This window comes from Phaenicophaeus curvirostris, chromosome 5 (assembly GCF_032191515.1).
Source record: "Phaenicophaeus curvirostris isolate KB17595 chromosome 5, BPBGC_Pcur_1.0, whole genome shotgun sequence".
In the NCBI taxonomy this organism is placed as follows: domain Eukaryota; kingdom Metazoa; phylum Chordata; class Aves; order Cuculiformes; family Cuculidae; genus Phaenicophaeus; species Phaenicophaeus curvirostris.
In genome coordinates, this window is record NC_091396.1 from 64,390,710 (window position 1) to 64,413,249 (window position 22,540).

Genomic DNA, 22,540 nt, shown 5'->3' on the forward strand with positions numbered 1-22,540 from the left:
CATGTTGACGTGCTTGAGGGCAAGAAGCCTCTCCAGTGGGATGTGGACAGGGTGGATTATGGTCCGAGGTCGATTCTATGGGGTTCAAAAAGGCAGAACACCGGGGCCAGCACTTCAGTCACAACTGCCCCATGAATCGCCCCAGGGAAAGCCGCTGGAAAGCTGCCTGGTGGAAAAGCACCTGGTGGTGCAGGTCAACAGTGGCTGAGCATGAGGCAGCAGGGGTTCCAGTGGCCAAGACGGCCAAGAGCATCCTGGCGTGGGTCAGAAATGGTGTGGCCAGCAGGAGCAGGGAAGGGACAGCTGAAAGTCGCTGAGCTGGGGGTGGGGCTGGCTGGGGGTGAGCCCGTGGTGTGCTCCGGTGCCCGTGGTGTGCTCCGGTGCCCGTGGTGCGCTCCGGTGCCTGTGACATCACAAAGGACGAGAGACCACGGGGCAGGTTATAGAGGCACCGGCAGGCAGCCCTGGCCAGTGCGGCGTGGGAGGGTGGTGAGTGCACACGTGGCGGGAGGCTGGGCTGGACGAGGGCTGGGGTGGAAACGTGGGTCCCAGGGAGGGTCGGTTCTGCCCCAGCACCGAGGCCCCAGCCGCTCGCAGGAGCACCTTGGGCAGGGCGCGGTTCAAAGGCATTGCTGCCTCCCAGCTGCCTCGTCCCCACTCCTGCCTGCCCCAAAGGTCTCTCTCCCCTGCCACCAGCTCCCTCCAGCACAGCCCCTCTGAACCCCTCTTCTCCTTCCTCCTGCAGGCCATGGCTGCCACTTCATTCCTCGTCCGTGTGTTCCTAACCCTCATCCAGAAGCTGCCCCTGGCTGGGGATGAGCTGGATGAGGCCACGCGTGAGCGCATGGCACAGCGTGCCCAGTTTCTGGAGAAGGAGATGGCTCAGCTATGGCAGGAGATAGCGCAGAGGTCCCTGGTGCCGAAGACACAGAAGCAGTGGGACGTTGCCAGGGTAGCACAGCACTCTACTGCCTTGCAGCAGTGGCACCTCTGGGTGATTGCTGGAGGCCTGGTCCTGCTCTTGGGCCTCTGCTGGTGCTTGAGGAAAAGGAGCCGTGCGGCAGACAGCAGCAGCACTGAGGAAAGGGCTGGCTGCAACATGTTGAAGGTGAAGGAGAAGGAAGAAAGTGAAGGGGAAGGTCCTGATGATGAGAGGGATCTGGTCTGGAACTTGGAGCCGGTGGAGGAGAAAGAGGAGGTGGAGAAGGAAGAGGAGGTAGAGAAGGAAGAAAGTGAAGGGGAAGGTCCTGATGATGAGAGGGATCTGGTCTGGAACTTGGAGCCGGTGGAGGAGAAAGAGGAGGTGGAGAAGGAAGAGGAGGTAGAGAAGGAAGAAAGTGGAGAAGAAGGTTCTGATGAAGAGAGGGATCGGGTCGGGATTTTTGAAAGGCGCTCTTGCAGGCCAGTGCAGTATGTGACGTACGGTCGCCTGGTGGTGGAGGATCTGGTGGATGAACTCCTCTCGGTCATCCAAGAGCAGTTGTGGGAGAGTTTCTACCCTGTGCTGCAACAAGCCATCAGTGTGGGCACTTCCTTCGAAGGCTGGTTTCCCTGTGATGATGATGCTGTCCACCAGCTGCTCCTGCCCCTGAAGGCACCTCACGGCCACACCTTCAACCTGGAGCTTGGCACCGCAAGGGAGATGCCAGCAGGAGACCCCCGCATCCGCGTGGAGCTGGAGTGCACCTGCACAGGGCAGCAGATGGAGGAGAACATGACCTGCTTCCTCCACCATTCTCAGATGGACATCACAAAAAATCAGGACCCCAGCCTCCTAAACACCCTCTGCACAGGCTGCTACCTAGATGTGCACAAAACTGCCCACTGGTTCCAGAACCTCGTGATGTCAGCCTGGAGGGATGTGCATCAGCTGCGTCGCTACAACATGAAGACTCTGCCCTCCAGCCGGTCCTGCAGGCTGGAGCTGACAAGTGCCTCTGGAAGAACCTTCTTCATTGAGTTGATCTTTGGGGTGCAGCACGGAGACTCGGACATCTTCCTAAGTAGCCAGGCTCCAGACGACACCTCCACCCCAAGCACTACGTGGCCAGTGACCTACGCTGCGGCCGAGGCAAAGTTCTTTGAGTACGTGGCCAGGCACATCCCAGCCGGCCGTGTCCACCTCAGATGCCTTCACTACTGCGCCCACGGCCTGACGGGCACAAGCTTTTCCATCTATGCCTTCAAGACAGCTGTCATGCACCTCCTGACCACAATCCCCCTCTCAGATTGGTGCAGCAAGTACCGGCTACTGCGGCTGCGAGACCTCATGCAATACGTGCGCTGCTGCCTGGAGGAGAAGTGCCTCAAACACTTCTTCCTTGGCAATGAGAACGTGCCCGAGGAGATAAGGTTGCCGCCATCCTTCAGAAAGGCCGAGCCACTCAATCTCTTCCGACCCCTCACACAGGATCCAGCGGCCTATGCCGAGGCGTTGCGTGATTTCCAACAGCTGCAATATCAGCTCGTAAGGCTGCTCGTGAAGAGACATTGAAAGAGGTCTCCATGCACAGAGCCTGAGTGTTGGTCTCACAGTTGACAGCAGGCGACATCCTCACACTTGACACTGACCCACGGCGACCGTCCCCGTCTCTTGGAGAGAACCCATTCCCTCCGGGATATTTGCACTGTACAAAGTTGCCAATAAATGGTGTGTTTGAACAAAGGCTGCGTCTCTGCGTGTCTGTGCATCACTCTCCCAGGGGCCGTGGGCATAGGGTGCCGGCTGCTCAGCTGCCGCAGAGCCGAGGAGCATTTCCAGAAGGAAATGGGGCACTGGCCTCTGCTTTCACCGCTTCCCCCAGCTCTCTGCGCTCCCACGTTGAGCCGGTGGGAATAGTTCGTCCCCCTCCCCAGCCGTGCACGTTGTCTCTGTGTCATGGGGATCCTGAAGTGCCTTCCTTGGGATCCAGAGGCAACTCATCCTGGTAGGCAGTAGCTCGTCCATCTATACCTTCAAGAGAGCTGTGATGCATCTCCTGACCACTGCAGGCCCGTCAGGCTGGGACATAGTTCCCACCCCCCTGCCCTGGGCAGGGACATCCCACTAGATCAGGCTGCCCAAGGCGGGTGGAGAAAGAGAAGGCGGAGCAAGAGAAGGAGGAGCCGTAGGAGGGACTGGCCGACCCGGAGTCGGAAACGCCCGAGCAGCGGAAGCCTCAGGAAGGGCAAAGTGTGCGACGGGACCCGACTGAGGAGGAGGAGGAGGAGCAGCTGCTCCCACCCCACCATGGCGGCGCCGCTGAGGCGTTGGGGCGCGGGGCAGGGGCTGCGCGCGCTCCGCAGGTGAGGGCGGCGGGTCGGAGGCTCCCCCCCATCGCCCCTATGATCCCCCTCATCACCCCTATGATCCCCTCCTCATCACCTGTATTATCCCCTCCATCACCCCTATGATCCCCCTCCTCATCACCCCTTTGATCCCCCTCATCACCCCTATGGTCCCCCTCCTCATCACCCCTTTGATCCCCCTCATCACCCCTATGGTCCCCCTCCTCATCACCCCTTTGATCCCCCTCATCACTCCTATGGTCCCCCCCCATCACCCCTATGATCCCCCACATCACCTCCACGATCCCCCCATCACCACTATGATTCCCACCCCCATCACCACTATGATCCCCCCCTCATCACCCCTATAAATCCCCCCCATCACCCCTATGATCCCTCCTTCATCACCCCTGTGACCTACACTCCCCCTGCTCCCCTTAGTGCTCTCGTTGCCCCTTACCTCCCCCTGCACCCCCCTTAGTGCCCCCCACTCTCCCTCAGCACCCCCTGCTCCCCTTAGTGCTCTCCTTGCACCCTCAGCACCCCCCACTCCCCCTCATCATCCCTTGTGCCCCCTCAGTGCTCCCGAAGCCCCAGCAGGGGCAGGATCTGCGGGAGCCCCCAGGCTGAGGGAAGGATGTCGGGGGACACTCACTGTCCCCCTCTCTCTGTCCCTGCAGCACCTTCGACGTGGCGGTGGTGGGTGCGGGCATCGTGGGGCTTGCCTCTGCCTGGGAGCTCATCCAGCGGCACCCGGCGCTCACCTTTGCCGTGCTGGAGAAGGAGATGGAGCCAGGTATGGGGCTGGTGTTCGTGCAGGGAGCCAGGTGTCCGTCTGTCCTGTGAATGTTTCTGTCCGTCAGGGGACCTGTGTCTTCCCATCAGGTACAGTTGGACTCAATGATCTCGGAGTTCTTTTCCCACCAAGCAATTCTATGAGTCAGTATTTGAAGAAGGATATAATTACTTCGTACTTTACTGCAGTAAAAACCTTTGCAATATTTTTCACCTATATTTTAGTTACCAAGAGGAGTGGGCAACCTAATCCAGTTCACAAATACCTGAAAAGCCTGCCAGCAGGTCTGGAGAAACTGAGTATTGCACAGACATTGTGTTAGATGAGACCTTTAAGGACGCGTTTCATTTTCAAAGATGGATTTCTTAGGATGAATTTTAACACGTAGAAAATGTTGATTACTGGCCTGCAATTGTAGCTTTTGGAGGAGAAACTTGTGTTTCTTTCCTATTGATTTCATACATGGCAAGCTGTGATGGTTTATGATTAACCAGCTCTTGCTGTGTCAGTATTTTCCGAGCCTTTTGAGACCGAGGCGGGGAATTGTGTTTGCTGTGCATTTGAGCGTTTCTTGTAACACTGATTTAGGGCAGGACCTCACATCACTCTCTCCTCCGCCAAAGTGATTAAGGTATAGACCAATCATAGGAACATGTATTTAATAACGTGGTTTCCTATCTGTTTAGCTCACCACCAGAGCGGACACAACAGCGGTGTGATTCACAGCGGGATTTACTACACACCTGGATCTCTGAAGGCCAAGCTGTGTGTGCAGGGTGCTGCCCTCTGCTACAAGTACTGTGATCAGAAGGGAATACCATACAAGCAGTGTGGGAAGGTACGGGAGCTGCCGGGTGTTCTCGCTTAACCTGTGGAAGCCAAGGCTGTGTATTGTATGTTACAATGTGTAGGACAGGCCTAGTTGTGGTCTTTTCCCCCATGTGAGAGCAGTTTCTGCAGCGCTTACTGCCTTCAGCATCATAGAGTCATGGAATGGTTTGGGTTGGAAGGGACCTTAAAGTTCATCCAGTTCCAACCCACCTGCCATGGGCAGGGACACTTCCCTGCAGCTCAAATCAGTCCTTTTGCTGAGCCTAAATAATAATTCTCCTTATGTAAGCCAAAACAGCCCAGGTGACAGTGGAAACCCAGCCTCATGGAGGGGCACCTGTGTAGCTCCAAGGAGCACAGGCTCTCTGTATGTGCATACCATACGTCTTGGCATGTTGAGCTCTGAACAGACACAGTGACTTGAAAACAGATCCAGATGTCACCCAGTGATTTGTATTCATGCTGTGCTACATCCAGCTAACACAACCTGAAATGCTGAAGCTGTGCTGATTCAGCTTGGGGTCTGCTCAGCCCTATATATCGCTTCTGGAAGTGTCTGTAGACAGAGACCCAGGAAGGAATGAGAAGAGGACAAGAAAATTATTAGTTTTTGAACTCTTCGGCTTAGTTGTCTTTCTGAGCCTGATCTGTTTTGACTGTAGTGACTCCCAAACAGATCTCTCTTTCAACTCAAAGCTTTTACATCAGACCATACTTAAATAAGCAGCTCCAGAGGTCAACAGCTACTGTATGAAGAGTCACGTCATTTAGAAGCTGGCTTCTGCAGGCCTCATCTGATGACCCCTAGCCCTTGCATTGGAAGAGATTGTGAACGCTTGATCTGTGCTCACACTATGAATTGCATCTAATTTTATATCCCTTCCTTCCCAAAGTTGTCCCTTCCAGCTGGTGAATCTCGGTCTGCTTAGTCGTTCCTCTCGGGAAAGCTTTTGCATAACTATGTCTTCATTCTCTGAACCATTTAGTGCATCTTTGATACCAGCTGAGGACCATGACCATGCACAGCATTCAAGGTGTGGTCAGGCTCTGGATTTCTACAGCAAAATAGTGGAATTCTCTGTATTCTCCTGTATCCTTTTCCTGGCTGTTCCTAACATTCAGTTTAAGGCTTTTCAGCTGTTGCTAGTTGATGTTTCCATTGGATTGTCTATCCTAAACCCAAGATCTTGGTCCCGAGCGATAACTTTGAAGTTGGATTCCATAACTTAACGCTTGAGGCTGACTGCTTTTGCTGTGGTCATCATTTCACATTAATTGGCATTGAATTCTGTCTGCTGTATTGTCGTAGAATCATCGAATTGCTTGGTTGGAAAAGACCTTTGAGATTATTGAGTCCAACCGTACCTGTCCACAACGGAACCAGATCCCGGAGCACCTTATCTGCCCGTTTTTTAAACACCTCCAGAGATGGTGACTCCACCACCTCCCTGGGCAGCCTCTGCCAGGGCCTGGTAACTCTTCAACGTCAGCTCTTGCCTGAGCCACCCTGAGTTGCTTCAAGCCATCCTCTGGCATTCTCGCCTCCCTGCCCCTTCCCAGGTTGCTCATAAACATCTTGGACAGCATGAGCCTTTCTCTTAGAAGTGCAGAAGACCCTGTCTGATGTGATGAGGGTTGCTTTGGCATCCTCTGGATGCGGATCTCTCCCAGCTCTGGGGTGCAGAGCAGAGATCCCTGGATGTGGTGGTGCGGGTGGGCCAGGGGGAGCTGTTGGAGCAAGTCCAGAGGAGGCCACGAAGTTGATCCAAGGGCTGGAACAAGTTGATCCAAGGCCTTCCTGTATGAGGACAGGCTGAGAGAGTTCGGGTTGTTCAGCCTGGAGAAGAGAAGGCTATGGGGAGACCTTAGAGCAGCTTCCAGTACTAAAAGGGGCTCCAGGAAAGCTGGAGAGGGGCTCTTGATCAGGGAGTGCACAGATAGTACATGGAGAAACGGTTTTCAGCTGGAAGAGGGGAGATTGAGATGAGATCATAGGAAGAAATTCTTCACAATGAGGATGGTGAGGCCCTGGCCGAAGTTGCCCAGAGAAGTGGTGGCTGCCCCATCCCTGGAGGTGTTCAAGGCCAGGCTGGATGGGGCTTGGAGACCCTGATCCAGCAGGAGGTGTTCCTGCCCATGGCAGGGTGTGGAACTGGATGGGCTTTGAGGTCCCTTCCAATCCTGCGCATTCCATGATTCTGTGATCGATGCTTTCTCAGTAATTACAGGTACTTATAGAATCCTGTGCAGCTAATGGTGCAAACACGTTTTCCCCTGTTGAATTATAACTCATTCACTATTATTTACTTGTTATCTTGGGCCTGATGCCAAACCTGAACAGGCTTTGTGTACTTTGCTCACTGTGTACCTTCTTATCTTTTCTGAAGCTGATTGTCGCTGTTGAACAAGAGGAAATTCCAAGGCTCAAAGCTCTGTATGAGAGAGGGCTGCAGAACAATGTCCGAGGGCTGAAACTGATTGGAGCAAAAGAAATACAAGAGAAGGAACCCTTCTGCAGGGTAAGTTGCTTGTTTTTATTTGGCCTAGAAGACCTCGCTTTCTCAGGTACCTTTATTTCTTGATGTAACATAAATATGTTTCTGGCCTTGAGGCAATTTGCACTGATGACAAGTTCAAAAGAACCTGGAAACCCAGAAGAGAGATAATTGTCAATAAAAACTAATATATTTCTGGAGCGTTTTAGCTCAGCCCAGTCCTTCACGTGCATTTGCAAGCACATACACACCTGACCAGGTCAAACACATCGTAAGGTGATGGTGTGGGATCTCTGCTGCAGACACTTCCTTGCACCCCAGCTTTCTCTTGCTCCTCAGTCCATAGTTCATCAGTCATCCTTGTGCTGCAGCCATAAAGAGCTGCTGCACTGATTGCAAGGGTTGTGCTGGCTGTTTCTTAAGGGCCAGCATTCACAAATTAGAGAGCGGATAATCTGTTTCAGTTGCAGCCTGCAAAGTGAATTGGAATTATTTGAGTCAAAGTAGGAGTAGCTACAGCCCCTCAGTCCCTGAATTTGTAGCAAATGGACAGAGCTTACTAGCTGGTCAGAGCTGATCCTTTCTCCAGTTTCACGCAGAGGTGTCCTCCCGTATGTATTTGCTCGGAAACAAAATACAGTTCTCCTACCAGTGACAGTGAGTGATTTTTTTTTTATTATTATTATTGTTGTTGTTGTTGTATTACTACAACAACAACTAGGGGCAGTGGCTATGAACTGGAGAGGGGCAGATTTAGACTAGACAGGAGGAGGAATTTCTTCACGATGAGAGTGGGGAGGCGCTGGAACAAGTTGCTCAGGTTCGTGGTGGCTGCCCCATCCCTGGAGATGTTTGAGGACAGGTTGGATGTGCCTTGGTCAACCTGATCCAGTGGGAGGTGTCCCTGCCCATGGCAGGGGGTGGAACTGGATTAGCTTTAAGGTCCCTTCCAACCCAAACTATTCTGTGATTATTTTAATCTTTCTTTTCTCCCCCTTTTCCTTGCAGGCACTTGCTTGTGTGTTTTTGTGATTGATAGGCAGGCTTTCCTTTGCCCTGTTTAGAGCTGCTGTATCTGACTTTATGCTGAGATGATTCCACTCTTTCCCACCAAAATTATTTAACTTGCAGTAAAGCTCAGTAGTGCAGCAAAGAAAATTCCTTCCTCTCCACCAGTGTGGATTGGGATTAAGCCAAGTCGAATCAAGGTGCTTCCTACACAGGTGGCAGTTAGGTGACATTTCCCAGCCTGTTTGTGTTGACAGCAGCAGAAATCATGGAATGGTTTGGGTCAGAAGGGACCTCAAAGCCCATCCTGTTCCACCCCCTGCCATGGGCAGGGACACCTCCCACTGGATCAGGTTGCTCCAGGCCCCATCCAGCCTGGCCCTGAACACCTCCAGGGAGGAGGCATCCACTGTCACTATCCTTCTGTGTCTTAATACCATTTCAGGGTCTGATGGCCATTGATTCTCCGTACACTGGCATTGTGGATTACAAACAAGTGGCCCAGTCCTATGCCGAAGACTTCCAGGCAGCCGGTGGGACCATCTTGATGGATTTTGAAGTTACAAACATGGAGATGGCTAGAGAAAGTTCTTCAGAAAGTGAAGATGGTAAGGTAGAACTTTGTCTTCCATTTGCTATAGTCCTGCCAAAGATTTTGTTAAAAAATCCTTTGCTTTAACAGAAATCTCATCACTGAACCTTTCTGTCTCAAAGGGACGAAACAAAAGGCAAAATTGTGTTGGCGAGAGGAGTGAGCAAGTAGTCGGGTCATCCTTCAGCTGCAACATTTAAAGACAGTGGAAGAAAATGATAGTAAAATTGAGGAAGTTGTTCTCTCTTTTTTAAAATCAGATTTAGCTGAATATCCATAGAATCATGGAATGGTTTAGGTTGGAAGGGACCTTAAAAGCCCATCCAGTTCCACCCCCTGTCATGGGCAGGGACACCTCCCACTGCATCAGGTTGCTCCAAGCCCCATCCAGCCTGGCTTTGAACACCTCAACGTGAAGAATTTCTTCCTAATGTCTCATCTAAATCTTTCCCCTTCCTGATTAAAGCCATTCCCCCTCATCCTATCACTCCAGCCCCTTGTAAACAGCCCCTCCCCAGCTTTCCTGGAGCCCCTTCCAGTACTGGAAGTTGCTCTAAGGTCTCCCCGCAGCTTTCTCTTCTCCAGGCTGAACAACACCGACTCCCTGAGCCTGTCCTTGTATGGGACGTGCTCCAGCATCTGTGTTCTTGTCACAGTGCTTTTTGTTTTGTCCTGAAAGGCAGGCTGGATCCCTGGTGGTACCCACATGGAAGAATAACGCTCTCCATGCCCCTGTTAATTCATAAATACAGTTATGGCGAACAACATCAGTTCTGTCTGTCAGTACGTGCTCTACGGTTTGAAAATCCTCCAGTCAAGGAATCCATCATTGAGACAAGCTCCCTGTTCATTCAGTTTGCTGTTACATATTCTATTAATCCCTTCTCTTGTCTCATTCTGTTACAGGTCTGAAATACCCTGTTGTTGTTAGGAACTCGAAGGTAGGAACTTGGCTGGAGATTTAATTGCATAAATAGGAACCTATTTCTGCTTCTCTTAAGAATTTTTCTGGAGTCCTGATGGATTACTTAGCTGTCCAGAAAAAGTTAAAAGTCAGTACCATGATCTCCGTCATCTAGGAGTGCTTTTATCAACAATTGCAGTCAGTTCAACGTGGCCAATTGTAAGGTCCTGCACCTGGGTCGGGGCAATATGCGGTTTCAGTACAGGCTGAGGGACAACATGAGTGACTGAGAGCAGCCCTGAGGAGAAGGACTCGGGGTGCTGGGGGGGAGAAGCTCCACACGCGCCAGCGATGTGCACTCACAGCCCAGAAACCACCATGTCCTGGGCTGCATCCAAAGCAGCGTGGCCAGCAGGGCGAGGGAGGGGATTCTGCCCCTCTGCTCCACTCTGGTGAGACCTCATCTGGAGTCCTGTGTGCAGGTCTGGGATCTGCAGCATAAGAAGGAGGTGGAACTGTTGGAACAGGTCCGGATGAGGCCACAAAAATAATCTAAGGACTGGAGCACCCCCCATATAAGGACAGGCTGAAAGAGTTGGGGTTGTTCAGCCTGGAGAAGAAAAGGCTCTGGGGAGACCTTAGAGAAGCTTCCAGTACTGAAAGGAGCTTCAGGAAAGCTGGGGAGGGACTATTTACAAGGGCCTGAAATGATAGGACGAGGGGGAGCGGCTTTAAATTGGAAGGGGGAAGATTTAGACTGGACATTAGGAAGAAATCCTTCAGGATTAGGGTGGTGAGGCCCGGGCCCAGGTTGCCCAGGGAAGCTGTGGCTGCCCCATCCCTGGAGGTGTCCAAGGTGGGGTTGGATGGGGCTTGGAGCAACCTGATCCAGTGGGAGGTGTCCCCGCCCATGGCAGGGATTGGAACTGTGTGAGCTTCCAACCCAAACCATTCTATGGTTCTATGAGCACATTCACATTTCACTATATTCTGGGAATACTGGTGAAAGTACAACTTTCTGCAGCCTGACTTTCGTTTAACTGTACATGCCCCTTTTCTTCTCTATTTACACATTCTTACACTTGTTCTTTCCAGGGACTCCTTTTATGACATTCAGTTTTTGAGAAACACCTGTTGTCTTATTTGCTTTTCATCTTCGGCATCTATAAAAATGATAAGGAGTCATTTAGAATCATTTTATTGTCAGCAAGCCACGAGCTAGTTCAGTAAAACAGGTGCTAGTCAGCTCATGCCGCACAGTTCATGCTGTGACTGTTTCACCTCCAGGAGAGAACATCAGGGCACTTCTTTGGGGGGTGACAAAACAAAAACGGACTTTGCTCCCACCCCATTAGTTTTTAAAGTCAGTGCTGCTGTTTTCGTGTATTTCTGCTCTTTCATTAAAAAGGAGCTTCTAAAATGTGTTAGATTCTCTCACCAAGCACTGAGTACTTATTTACTTTATTTATTGTTTTTATGAAAACATTTTTAGTTGCAGAAAAAAAGCATAGTATTTGATAACAAACAGTGTGAGCTTTATCATAAAATCATGGAATCGTTTGGGTTGGAAGGCACCTCAAAGCCCATCCAGTTCCAACCCCTGCCGTGGGCAGGGACACCTCCCATTGGATCAGGGGCTCCAAGCCCCGTCCAGCCTGGCCTTGAACACCTCCAGGGATGGGGCAGCCACCACTGCTCTGGGCAACCTGGGCCAGGGCCTCCCCACCCTCACAGGAAAACATTTCTTCCTAAGATCTTATCTCAATCTTTCAGCTTAAAACTGTTCCCCCTGTCCTACCACTCCAGGCCCTTGTAGAAATTCCCTCCCCAGCTTCTCTGGAGCCCCTTTCAGTACTGAAAAGCTGCTCTAAGGTCTCCTCAGAGCCTTGTGCCAGGGCAGGTTCAGACTGGATATCAGGAAAAATTTCTTCACCAAAAGGGTTTTCAGGCTCTGGCAGAGGCTGCCCAGGGAGGTAGTGGAGTCCCCATCCCTGAAGATGTTTAAAAGATGGGTAGACGAGGTGCTTGGGGATCTGGTTTAGTAGTGGACAGGTATGGTTGGACTTGATCTGAAAGTTCTTTTCCAACAAAGTCATTCTATGATTCTCTTCTCCAGGCTGTACAACGCCAACTGTCTCAGCCTGTCCTCATCTGGGAGGTGTTCTAGCCCTTGGATCATCTTCGTGTCCTCTTCTGCACTTGCTCCAACAGATCCCTGTCCTTCCTGTGCTGACATATAGGCAGATAGCGGATAGGTTTTGATTTACTGCTGGGTAGGGTGACATTCCCGGTGTGTGTGGTGGAACCTGTTTTAACCCTATGTTGCTGCAGGTGTTGCAGTTGGGAAGCTGGCCAGGGAGCTGCAGCCTGGCCTCGGGCTGTGTGGGATGCAGAGGCGAGGGAGCGCCCGAGGCAGATGCTTTGTTTGCTGGAGGCACGAGGCCCTCGATGCAGATGCTGCCCTGGGCTCCGCCCTGTACAGCGAGCGTTCTTGGGATGCTCTGTGTTCTGGGAAGTGAACCTGGAGGCAGCCTGAGAATCAATGCCATGTTTCCTCAGTCTTTTTTTTCCTTCCCATTCCCACCCTTTTTCTATAAAGATTCTGCCAGCCCTACATGTTTGACAAATTGCCATTTTAGGATAATTCTCCTAATAAAGGAGACTATTAGAAAGAATTAAATGAAACAATTCAATGTTTCTCCCTCATTTTGAAAATATTGTTGGTTTTCTTTCCGGTCTTGACCCAAAGCTTGTAGCTGATGGGTGTTTTTTTTAGTAGATACCTTTAATTCTTGTGTGTGTCGATTTGCTTTGTTTTCCACAGGGTGAGGAAATCTACTGTCGGCACATTGTGACCTGCGCAGGGCTTTACTCTGACCGCCTGTCTGAGATCAGCGGCTGCAGCCCAGAACCTCGTGTTGTGCCTTTCCGTGGAGACTACTTGGTGCTCAAACCAGAGAAGTGCTACATGGTTAAAGGGAATATTTATCCGGTACGTACAACCTCTGGTGTGCCCTTCACTAAAGCTACAGAAATAAAGACAACACGATGCTGTTCCTTCTCTTGGACTGTAGATGGTGATGCACAACGTGTGAACGTAGATTTGGGCAGCTTCTTTGGGTTAATCCTTGAGGAGCAGGGAGAGAAAGGACCATGTAGGAAACTATTGCCAATTTGGGGATTTTTATTTTGTGGGGTCTGCTTTTTTTAGTAGTGAAAGAATGAAGCGTTTAATGTGATAGCCACGTGCCCACAAAAGTCTTGCTGCTTTCTTTGGGTAGTAAAGTAAATCTGTATGCAGGATTCAATAGTAAATGAAGGACAACAGTAAATAATTAATTACGTAGGTGTAGGGTTTAATCTGTATGCAGATACACAAAGCTGGGGTTTAGATATTTGCCTCTCAGCCTCATCTTTGAATTAGCTTTGCTTTGTATGACTCAGATAGACCTGGGAGGGCAAGGACAAGCTTTCTACCATTTAATACAGAAAAGTCATAGAATGGTTTGGATTGGTAGGGACCTCAAAGCCCATCCAGTTCCACCTCTTGCCATGGACAGGGGCACCTCCCACTGGATTCAGTTGCTCCCAGCCCCATCCAGCCTGGTCTTGAACCCCTCCAGGAATAGGGCAGCCACCACTGCTCTGGGCAACCTGGACCACAGCCTCACCACCTCAATGTGAAGAGTTTCTTCTTAATCTAAGTCCTTCCCTTCCAATTTAAAGCTATTCCTCCTTGTCCTGTCACTCCAGATCCTTGTAAAAAGCCCCTCCCCAGCTTTCCTAGAGCCCCTTTCAATATTAGAAGGCTACATTAAGGTCTCGTTGGAGCTTTCTCCAGGCTGAACAACCCCATCTCTCTCAGCTTGTCCTCATATAGGAGGTTCTCCAGCCCTTGCATCATCTCCATGGCCTCCTCTGGACCCCTTCCAACAGCTCCCTCTCCTTCTTAGGCTGAGGATTCCAGAGCTGCACACAGGACTCCAGATGAGGTCTCACCAGAGCGGAGCAGAGGGGCAGAATCCCCTCCCTCCCTGCTGGCCACGCTGCTTTGGATGCAGCCCAGGACACGGTGGGTTTCTGGGCTGTGAGCGCACGTTGCCAGCTTATGTAGAGCTTCTCCCCCCCCAGCACCCCAAGTTCTTCTCCTCAGGGCTGCTCTCAATCACATCATCCCCTAGCCTGAATCGAAACTGCAGATTGCCTCAATCCAGGTGCAGGACCTTGCACTTGGCCTTGTTGAACCTCATGAGGTTCACACAGCCGCACTTCTCTGGCCTGTCCAGGTCCCTCTGGGTGACATCCCATCTTTCTGGTGTGACAACTGCACCACTCAGCTTGGTGTCATCTGCAGTGCCTGCATCTTTTCAACCTATAACACAGTCACCTCTGTAGTCAAAGATTTTGCAGTAGTGACACATTTAATTCTGGTACCTGCACACAGCTTATTTCTGCTTCAGCCTTCACACACAATCACACTGTTTTCTGTTCACGAATGAAAAAGATACTGAAGATACTTAGTGTTAGCGCTGCTTGGGCTTGCTGCATGCGTGTTGTTTTGAGCAATGTGGCAATGGTGAGGCCTTTGTAATGTTTTATAACCTGTTTTGTTGCAGTTTAATTGCTGCATTGGTGTGTCGTTGGTTTGTTGTGGGTTGATTTATGTCCTGAGAGATCATGTGAGCCTTTTTTCCCCATTATTTGTTTTGCTTTTACCTAAGACACAGCTTTTCTTGGCCCTGCTCTGTTCCTCAATTCTTTAAATTCTTTACATGCTGTAACTGCAGAATTAACAAGCAGAAGAACCAGCGCAGGCGCCCATTGTATGGTTCTGTGACTTCAGTTTTGTTGTAGTGATTGGAAATAAAATGGCAATTTTACTCCCTCATTCATATAAAAATGGTTATTTCCATTTATTGGGAGGATAACTCCTTTACTGCGTGTGGGTTTGTTTTATCCACTTTCTCGCACAATAAACTGGAAATATCTGTACTTTCCTCCTTACAAACATTTTCTGGATGACTCTGTTGATGTGAGTGGTTGTGTGGCTGTTTGCTCTGACAGGTTTGTAAGAGCTGTAATAATTGTTGTATCCCACCTTAGGTTCCTGATCCTCGTTTCCCTTTCCTGGGATTTCATTTCACACCGAGGATGGACGGCAGTGTCTGGCTTGGGCCTAACGCAGTCTTGGCCTTCAAGCGAGAGGGTTACAAGTTGTTTGACTTCAGCGCTGGAGACTTTTTAGATGCTGTAACATACAGGTAATACTTTTTATTTTGTCTGCTGAACGTGGTTATTTACATGTTAGCTTGGGTCGCCATGGAAGCTAATTCTTGCCTAAACGCCTGCTTTTGCCAAGTTCTTGTGTGTTTAAAGACAGCTGTGCTGATAAGGGCAGATTTCTCCAGGACACGTGACTCCATGTGATCTAATATTTGAATTTTCATAAACTACTGAGGCGTGTCGCAGCTGGTCTGAGGATGTGGCTGCTTGTTGGAAGGTGCTGCTGAGCCATGTTGCTACTCATGGAGCTTGTCCAGGATTGGGTTGGTCCAGTGCAGTGTAATGATTTAATCAACCTTGATGGTGCGATTGAAATATCTGCAGAGGTTGCTTGGAAGTATCATAGACTCACTTGGTTGGAAAAGACCTTTGAGATCACTGTGTCCGACCTTACCTGTCCACTACTAAACCAGATCTCTCAGCACCTCATCTGCCCATCTTTTAAACCCCTCCAAGGATGGGGACTCCACCACCTCCCTGGGCAGCCTGTGCCAAGGCCTGAGAACCCTTTCCATGATGGAATTTTTCCAAATATCCCATCTGAACCTGCCCTGGTGTAACTTGAGGCCATTCCCTCTCATCCTATCACCTGTCAATTGGGAGAAGAAACCAGCACCCACCTTGCTAGAGAGAACACAGAGTGGTCTGGATTGCTGTGTTAAATTTAGTCAGACCATAAGTATACATTTAATATATATCCAGTGGTAGGAAAGATGTTAAGGGCCACGAATGCAGGCCAGGAAGCCGTCTTGGGAAGAGTGTCAGAGAAATTGGGAGTCATTGCTAAAATTGCAAGCAGAAATGAGCACAGGACCTGTAGGATTTGAGAGAAACCTTGCCTTCTAGTGACGGGACGAGGGATAGTGGCTTTAAATCAGAAAGGGGAAGATTTAGATTAGACATTAGGAAGAAAGGTTTTGCTGTGAGGGTGGGGAGGCCCTGGCCCAGGTTGCCCAGAGAAGTGGTGGCTGCCCCATCCCTGGAGGTGTTCAAGGCCAGACTGGATGGTGCTTGGAGTTCCTGATCCAGTGGGAGGTGTCCCTGCCCATGGCAGGGGGTGGGACTGGATGGGCTTTGAGGTCCCTTCCAACACAAACTATTCCATGATCCCGTGATTTCTCTGTGAGGTGCTGGACAGACCTTTGCCAAGTGCTCAATTTTAGAAATTAGACTTGAATAAGAATGTGAAAGGACTGGGGGTATCCCTGGAGAGCCTGAAAAATGGATCAGGGAACTGGAAAATGGCTTTCTGGCAAACAGCTCAACATCATGCGTTTTATTAAAGCGTTGGAAGCATCTGAGTCGTTGTCTACAGATTTTTATACTGGAAGGAAATCAGAGTGAGCAAACAAGTTTTGCAAAGATGTAGCAAGGCTGACGACTGAAAGCTGAGGGGTTTAGGATTGTGATGGTCTTTTCAGAGTGACCATGGAAAAAAAGTCCCCCTCCTGTTTGCATCTCCAGCCATTTCACAGAATCACAGGATGCCAGGTTGGAAGGGACCTTGGGGACCATCTGATCCAGGCTTTTTAGGTGATCTATAGTTTAAACGAGGTGGCCCAGCAACCCTGTCAAGCTGAGCCTTGAAAGTGTCTGGTGTAGAGGAATCCACCACTTCCCTGGGGAGATGTTTCCAATATTTAACTGTTCTCATAGGGAAAAGCTTCCTCTCAGAATCCAACTGAAATCTCCCCGGGAGCAACTGTACCCATTACCCCTTGTCTTTCCCATGTGACTCCTCATCAGAAGGGCATCTCCATCCTCTTGGCAGACATCCTTTATGCACTGGTACATGGTAAAATGTCTCCCCTAAGCCTTCTCCTCTCAAGACTGAATAAACCCAGCTCTCTCAGTCTTACCTCACATAGAAGGTTTACCAGTCCTCTGACTATCTTAGTGTGGCCCAGCTCTGCACCCTCTCCAGCCTGGCCAGATCTTTTTTGTATAGTGGGGACCAAAACTGGACACAGGACTCAGGGTGCGGCCTGGCAAGTGCCGAGTAGTGTGGGATAATCCCTTCTTTATCTCTGTGGTGATGCTTTTGGTGCACTCCAGCGTCCTGTTGGCCTTCCTTGTAGCTGCAGCACATTTGGCTGGACCAGAGAAAAGTCCTGGAGATAGGAAGGACTGGAGCTCAGCGTTAATTGTCAGAGAGGGAATGTAACAGCAACGCTACAGCTCTGTGAACAAGGTTTGTTGAAGCGGGGAAGGACAAACATTTCTCACATAGGAAGTGCTCATGGGATTACTGATGTTGGGAATGAGAACTTTTGTCATGCGATTGCATTTCCTCCATCCTAGCCAGCTATAGTTTGACAAGTCTACATTTGTCATGTGAGGTTTGTTCTGACTGCCATTATTTTTCCTCTTGACAGTGGGCTGTGGAAGCTTGTCCTGCGAAACTTGTCTTATGGGCTGAATGAGATATACAGAGCATGTTTCCTGAGTGCACAGGTGAAGCAGCTTCAGAAGTTCATCCCTGAGGTCACCGTTAATGATGTACTCAGGTACAGAAGACTTTCCTTGGCAGTAACACCCAGCGGTCTCTTAAATCTCTTATTTATAACACCAGGAAAAGTAGCATCAGCCCACTGCCTTCACGTGAATATGCTACCAAAGTGCAGAAGCATTCAGGTTTTTGGATGGGGCTTTAAGCAACCTGATGTAGCAGAAGGTGTTCCTGCCCGTGGCAGACAGGTTGGAAGTGGGTCAGCTTTAAGGTCCCTTCCAACCCAAACCACCGAGATGATCTGAGAGCTGGAGCACTTCTGCTATGAGGACAGGCTGAGAGAGTTGCAGTTGTTCAGCCTGGAGAAGAGGAGGCTCTGGGGAGACCTTAGAGCAGCTTCCAGTATTGAAAGGAGCTTCAGGAAAGCTGGGGAGGGACTTTTTACAAGGGCCTGGAGTGATAGGACGAGGGGGAATGGCTTTAGATTGGAAAGGGGAAGATTTAGATTAGACATTAGGAAGAAATGTTTTGCTGTGAGGTTGGGGAGGCCCTGGCCCAGGTTGCCCAGAGAAGCTTGTGGCTGCCCCATCCCTGGAGGTGTTCAAGGCCAGGCTGGATGGGGTTGGAGCAACCTCATCCAGTGGGAGGTGTCCCTGCCCATGGCAGGGAGTGGAACTGGATGGGCTTTGAGATCCCTTCTAACCCAAACCATTCTATACTTTCTATGGGAATGTCTTTTATGTTGTGTTTGCTGGTGCAAATTTGATGAATATTTGCCTGACTTTCTATGCTCCCCATGGGCAAAAAATTCACAGTTGTGACATATTCACAAAAAAAAAAAATCCCTTTCTCCACGTGACACGTTCAGCAGCCTGAACATCATCTGAGTGCACAAAGAAAGCAAAACACTAATGAAATTCAGAGGGGAAACCAGAGAATGAGTTGCTATTGAGTGAGCATTGGCTTAGTTTAATCATCTCAATAACATTGCATTCAGCGTCTTAAACTGTGGAGAGGGAAATGAATTCAAAGGAGTTTAGAAATGCTAAGGAACTGAAGAGATGGGTGAGGAAAGATGAGGCATTTAGGTGCATGGAGGTGGGCTGAACTGTCCAAACATTTGCAGGGAGAAAATCCAGGCTAGGAAAAGCTTGAACCTAGTAGAAGCAATTTATCCAGCTCAGGCAGCATAGCAGTGGCATGAAATTATTATGTGACAAGGCTGCTATTTCAGAACAAAGGGTTTCCTTTTTGAAAAGAGAAGACACGTTTGTGCATGTGGGGAGGAGAAGAACTTCCCAACCCAGAAGGATACAGGAGATGTTCTGCCTGGCTGCCTGCCCTCGTTTTACCGTAATGCCTGCGAGACATCTCTCCTCTGCCTTAAGAGTGTTAAACTTCCCTGTGCTCCCCAAAAAGCGTGGCTGGGATTTGACTCCGGAATCTGCCTTCCTTGCTGCTTCCCTGGACACCTGAAGAACAGAATTGGTTTTCTGGCTTCAGGGAGCACTTTCTTTCTCATGAGCCCCTCATTTATTTTGCAGGGGTCCATCTGGAGTGAGAGCTCAAGCGATGGACAGTGACGGAAACTTGATAGATGACTTTGTGTTTGATGGAGGCAGCGGAGATATCGGAAGCAGAATTCTTCATGTCAGAAATGCCCCTTCTCCTGCTGCTACCTCCTCCCTTGCCATCGCAAAAATGATTGCAGATGAAGTGAAGCAGCGATTTGAACTGTGAATTTTTGAAGGTGTAGTGCAGTTTTATGCCTTGTGTCTATGTAGCAGCTTGTCTGCAGTGAATGAACTTTGCAGCCTCTAAGGACAAAGAACAGGCAACGTGTTGCTTGCAAGATGAGCGCTGGTGTCACTGTGCAGTGCAAAGCCAGCATTTGGAGTGTTTGCCTTCGCCAGCCCACGGCCTCAGCCTTGGGTCTAGAGCTGTGGTGCCAGGTAAGACACCTGATAGTACACAAGAAGCACTTGGGCAATGCCCTCAGACACACAATGTGAATGTTGGAGTTGTCCTGTGCAGTGGCAGGAGCTGGACTCGATGGTCCTTGTGGGTCCCTTCCAACTCTGGACATCCTATGATTCTCTGACCTAGCGCGGTGCCACCATCTGCAAGGAAGAGGCAAACGCTCACAGCGGAGGTTTGTCCACCTGGGCGGGATCAGCCTGCAGAGGAGTTGGTACCAGACACAACCCGAGGGTTTCCCAGGACCACAGTGGCCACACGTGGAGTGGGAAGAGCCTCTGAGGTGGCATTGACCACATGGACTTGCTGTGCCTCTGGTCTCACCATTGCCACCTCTGTGCGCTTGGAGGAGTGGTTGGTCCTCTGGGAAACCAGAAGCACGGGGAGCTCCTCTGTGCTTGCTCTGCCCGTGTTTAAATCGGTTTGGAGTCTGCAGTCCTCTAACTTAAATTTAAGTAATGGAGATAGAAGGATAAGCCCTGCTTAAGGGTTTTGCTGCTATGGAATTAAGGGCTTTATCAAAGACCGCAAACAATTCTGAGCCTTCTGGATGAATGTAGAGTATTTCAGAGAAAAATAAGCCTAACGAAGATTACCAAATCAAAGTCAATTTAGATGTGCAATTCAGGTACGTTTTCCATCTGATCGCTGCCTCTGTTTTTTTATGGAGCTAAAATAAAAACATACACATAAAGAGTCATTTTTAATTTAACTTAAATCTGGGAAACCTGCATCGATCGATCGGAAACTACTTCAGTGGTTCTGGAAGTTGTTTTCCCTTTGAATACCAGTAATGTGAAAGGAGTTTATCTTTGTGCAGCATGTTGAGCAATCCAGTGGGAATGGGCTTTGTAAAAGCAAATGTGATGGGAGGGAAGCTACAGAAACCTGTCTGCATTGAGTCATGCCGCACGCTGCTTCCCTGAAGCCCAAACAGCAATGAGTCAGGAAGGCTTCCTGTTTCCCACCTGGCTGGCAAGAGGGGAGCTTGGAAAGTGCCGGTTGCTTTTCCAAACCCTTAATGGTGGTTGAAGTGTTATCAAAGTTATAACTGGAGGAGAGGCGGTGGAGAAGTGCTTTAAACCACAGAGAGGTGTTAAACAAGTCGGGTGCTCGCTGTGCAGCTTGGTGCGTTCTGCGTAATTGCTGCAAGAAGGAATTCTGTGGCCTCAGGGACAAAGTACTTGAGAATGCTTTGACAGCAGATGTTCACAGGATGTTGGGTAACACAGATAATTGTGGGTACTTTGCTACCAGGCACTTTGCCATGCTCTTTCTTTTAGAGGTGCTTTCTGCTCTCTTCCGACATGCATGAGGGAGTGTGTTTGCACCACACAGAGATGAGCTGCTTTTGTCAGAGAAAGAGATTAACTTGTCTTTTCTTCTTCCCAGTGCTGCCTCCTTTACCTGAAAAATGACTCCTGTATAAGGGCAACCTGGACATTCAAATAAGCAGCCCTTCAAAGAAAAGCTTTGGTCATTATTCTAGACCTTAGGAGGAAATTCTTCACGCTGAGGGTGATGAAACCCTGGCCCAGGTTGCCCAGAGCAGTGGTGGCTGCTCCATCCCTGGAGGTGTTCAAGGCCAGGCTGGATGGGGCTTGGAGCCACCTCATCCAGCGGGAGGTGTCCCTGCCCATGGCAGGGAGTGGAACTGGATGGGCTTTGAGATCTCTTCCAACCCAAACCATTTCATGATTCTATGATTCTTAGCTGCAATGTCACCAGACGGGGGTTCAGGTGTTCCAAATGCTGGAATGCCACACGGCTATGGAGCAGTGCTGCCTTCCCAGAGGAACACTCGCATCATCGCTCCCTGCCAGCAGTGTTGCCTGTCAACAGTAAAACTTACACCAGGGTTGCAAAAGCGACCTCCTCCCACGCGAGGTGCGGTCCCGGCGTGTGCGAACAGAATAAAGAACATTACGATGAGAAGCAGTCACATCATAAGGTGGATGGCGAGTCAGGACGTTGAACCATGCTGTGCTCTGCACTCTCAGGAGAGAATTATTTACAGTTTCACTGGAGATTTTAAACTACCAACCTTCATGGAGCATTCTGTGAAATCTATATATTTTCAGAGATAAAGTTATAGAATGGGCTGGGTTGGAAGGGACCTCAGAGCCCAGCCAGTCCCACCCCCTGCAATGGGCAGGGACACCTCCCACAAGATCAGGTTGCTCCAAGCCCCATCCAACCTGGCCTTGAACACCTCCAGGGATGGGGCAGCCGCAACATCCCTGGGCAACGTGGGCCAGGGCCTCCCTGCTCTCATAGTGAAGAATTTCCTCCTTAAGTCTAGTATAAATCTGCCTCTCTCCAGTTTATACCCATTGCCCCTCGTCCTATCACCACAGGCCTTTGTGAACAGTCCCTCCCCAGCTTCCTTGTAGCTCCTTCAGGCGCTGGAAGGTCACTATAAGGTCTCCTTGGAGCCTTCTCTTCTCCAGGCTGAACAACCCCAACTGCCTCAGCCTGTCCTCATATAGAAGATGCTCCAGCCCTCAGATCATCCTTGTAGCCTCCTCTGAACCCATTCTAACAATGGGTTTAAACCATTTTTAATGGAATAACTTCCAATAATTACAATAATGGGGTTTCTCCATAAATCTTGTTGCTCACGAAAGGTACAAATGTATTTTTGGAAGGTTCTAATTCACTTGGATGGCTTTATCACAGTGCCTTTCTTCAGCACAATTAAAATAGTGGGGGGTGGTGGGTTTAATTGCTAGAAGGTCTGCGTGATTCTCTTGCCTGGCTGTTGTTGGCTAACTCCCATCTGAATCTGGCAGGATGTAGCTCTATAGAACAGGAATTACTGTATTTGAGGACACACACCTGACCAAACTTGTCTTCCCAAAGAATCTTACCTGTGCTTATCCCACTCCACAGCTTTTCCCCGAGTGCCTGTAGGGGACAGGATGCATCTTAACCCCGG

At 49.9% G+C, this 22,540-nt stretch overlaps 2 protein-coding genes across 2 annotated transcripts; both read left to right on the top strand.

The window, feature by feature from the left end:
• The first annotated feature begins 748 nt into the window (after positions 1-748).
• LOC138720700 (inositol 1,4,5-trisphosphate receptor-interacting protein-like 1) lies at positions 749-2,665 on the top strand. Its single transcript, XM_069857047.1, has one exon. The coding sequence runs from the start codon at positions 749-751 to the stop codon at positions 2,492-2,494; it is 1,746 nt and encodes a 581-aa protein (XP_069713148.1). The 3' UTR covers positions 2,495-2,665.
• A 529-nt stretch (positions 2,666-3,194) lies between these two features.
• Positions 3,195-20,299, top strand: L2HGDH (L-2-hydroxyglutarate dehydrogenase). Its single transcript, XM_069856885.1, has 10 exons — positions 3,195-3,285; positions 3,948-4,063; positions 4,750-4,901; positions 7,282-7,413; positions 8,843-9,005; positions 9,896-9,930; positions 12,718-12,885; positions 14,997-15,154; positions 17,552-17,683; positions 19,170-20,299. The coding sequence occupies exons 1-10, from the start codon at positions 3,230-3,232 to the stop codon at positions 19,363-19,365; spliced, it is 1,308 nt and encodes a 435-aa protein (XP_069712986.1). The 5' UTR covers positions 3,195-3,229; the 3' UTR covers positions 19,366-20,299.
• Positions 20,300-22,540: the final 2,241 nt, after the last annotated feature.

Bases quoted from the DNA above. Each gene is read 5' to 3' on its own strand.
- LOC138720700 (XM_069857047.1), top strand. From the start codon at position 749: ATGGCTGCCACTTCATTCCTCGTCCGTGTGTTCCTAACCCTCATCCAG.
- L2HGDH (XM_069856885.1), top strand. From the start codon at position 3,230: ATGGCGGCGCCGCTGAGGCGTTGGGGCGCGGGGCAGGGGCTGCGCGCG. The intron at 3,286-3,947 runs GTGAGGGCGGCG...CTGTCCCTGCAG, and splicing joins GGGCTGCGCGCGCTCCGCAG to CACCTTCGACGTGGCGGTGG. The intron at 4,902-7,281 runs GTACGGGAGCTG...TCTTTTCTGAAG, and splicing joins CATACAAGCAGTGTGGGAAG to CTGATTGTCGCTGTTGAACA.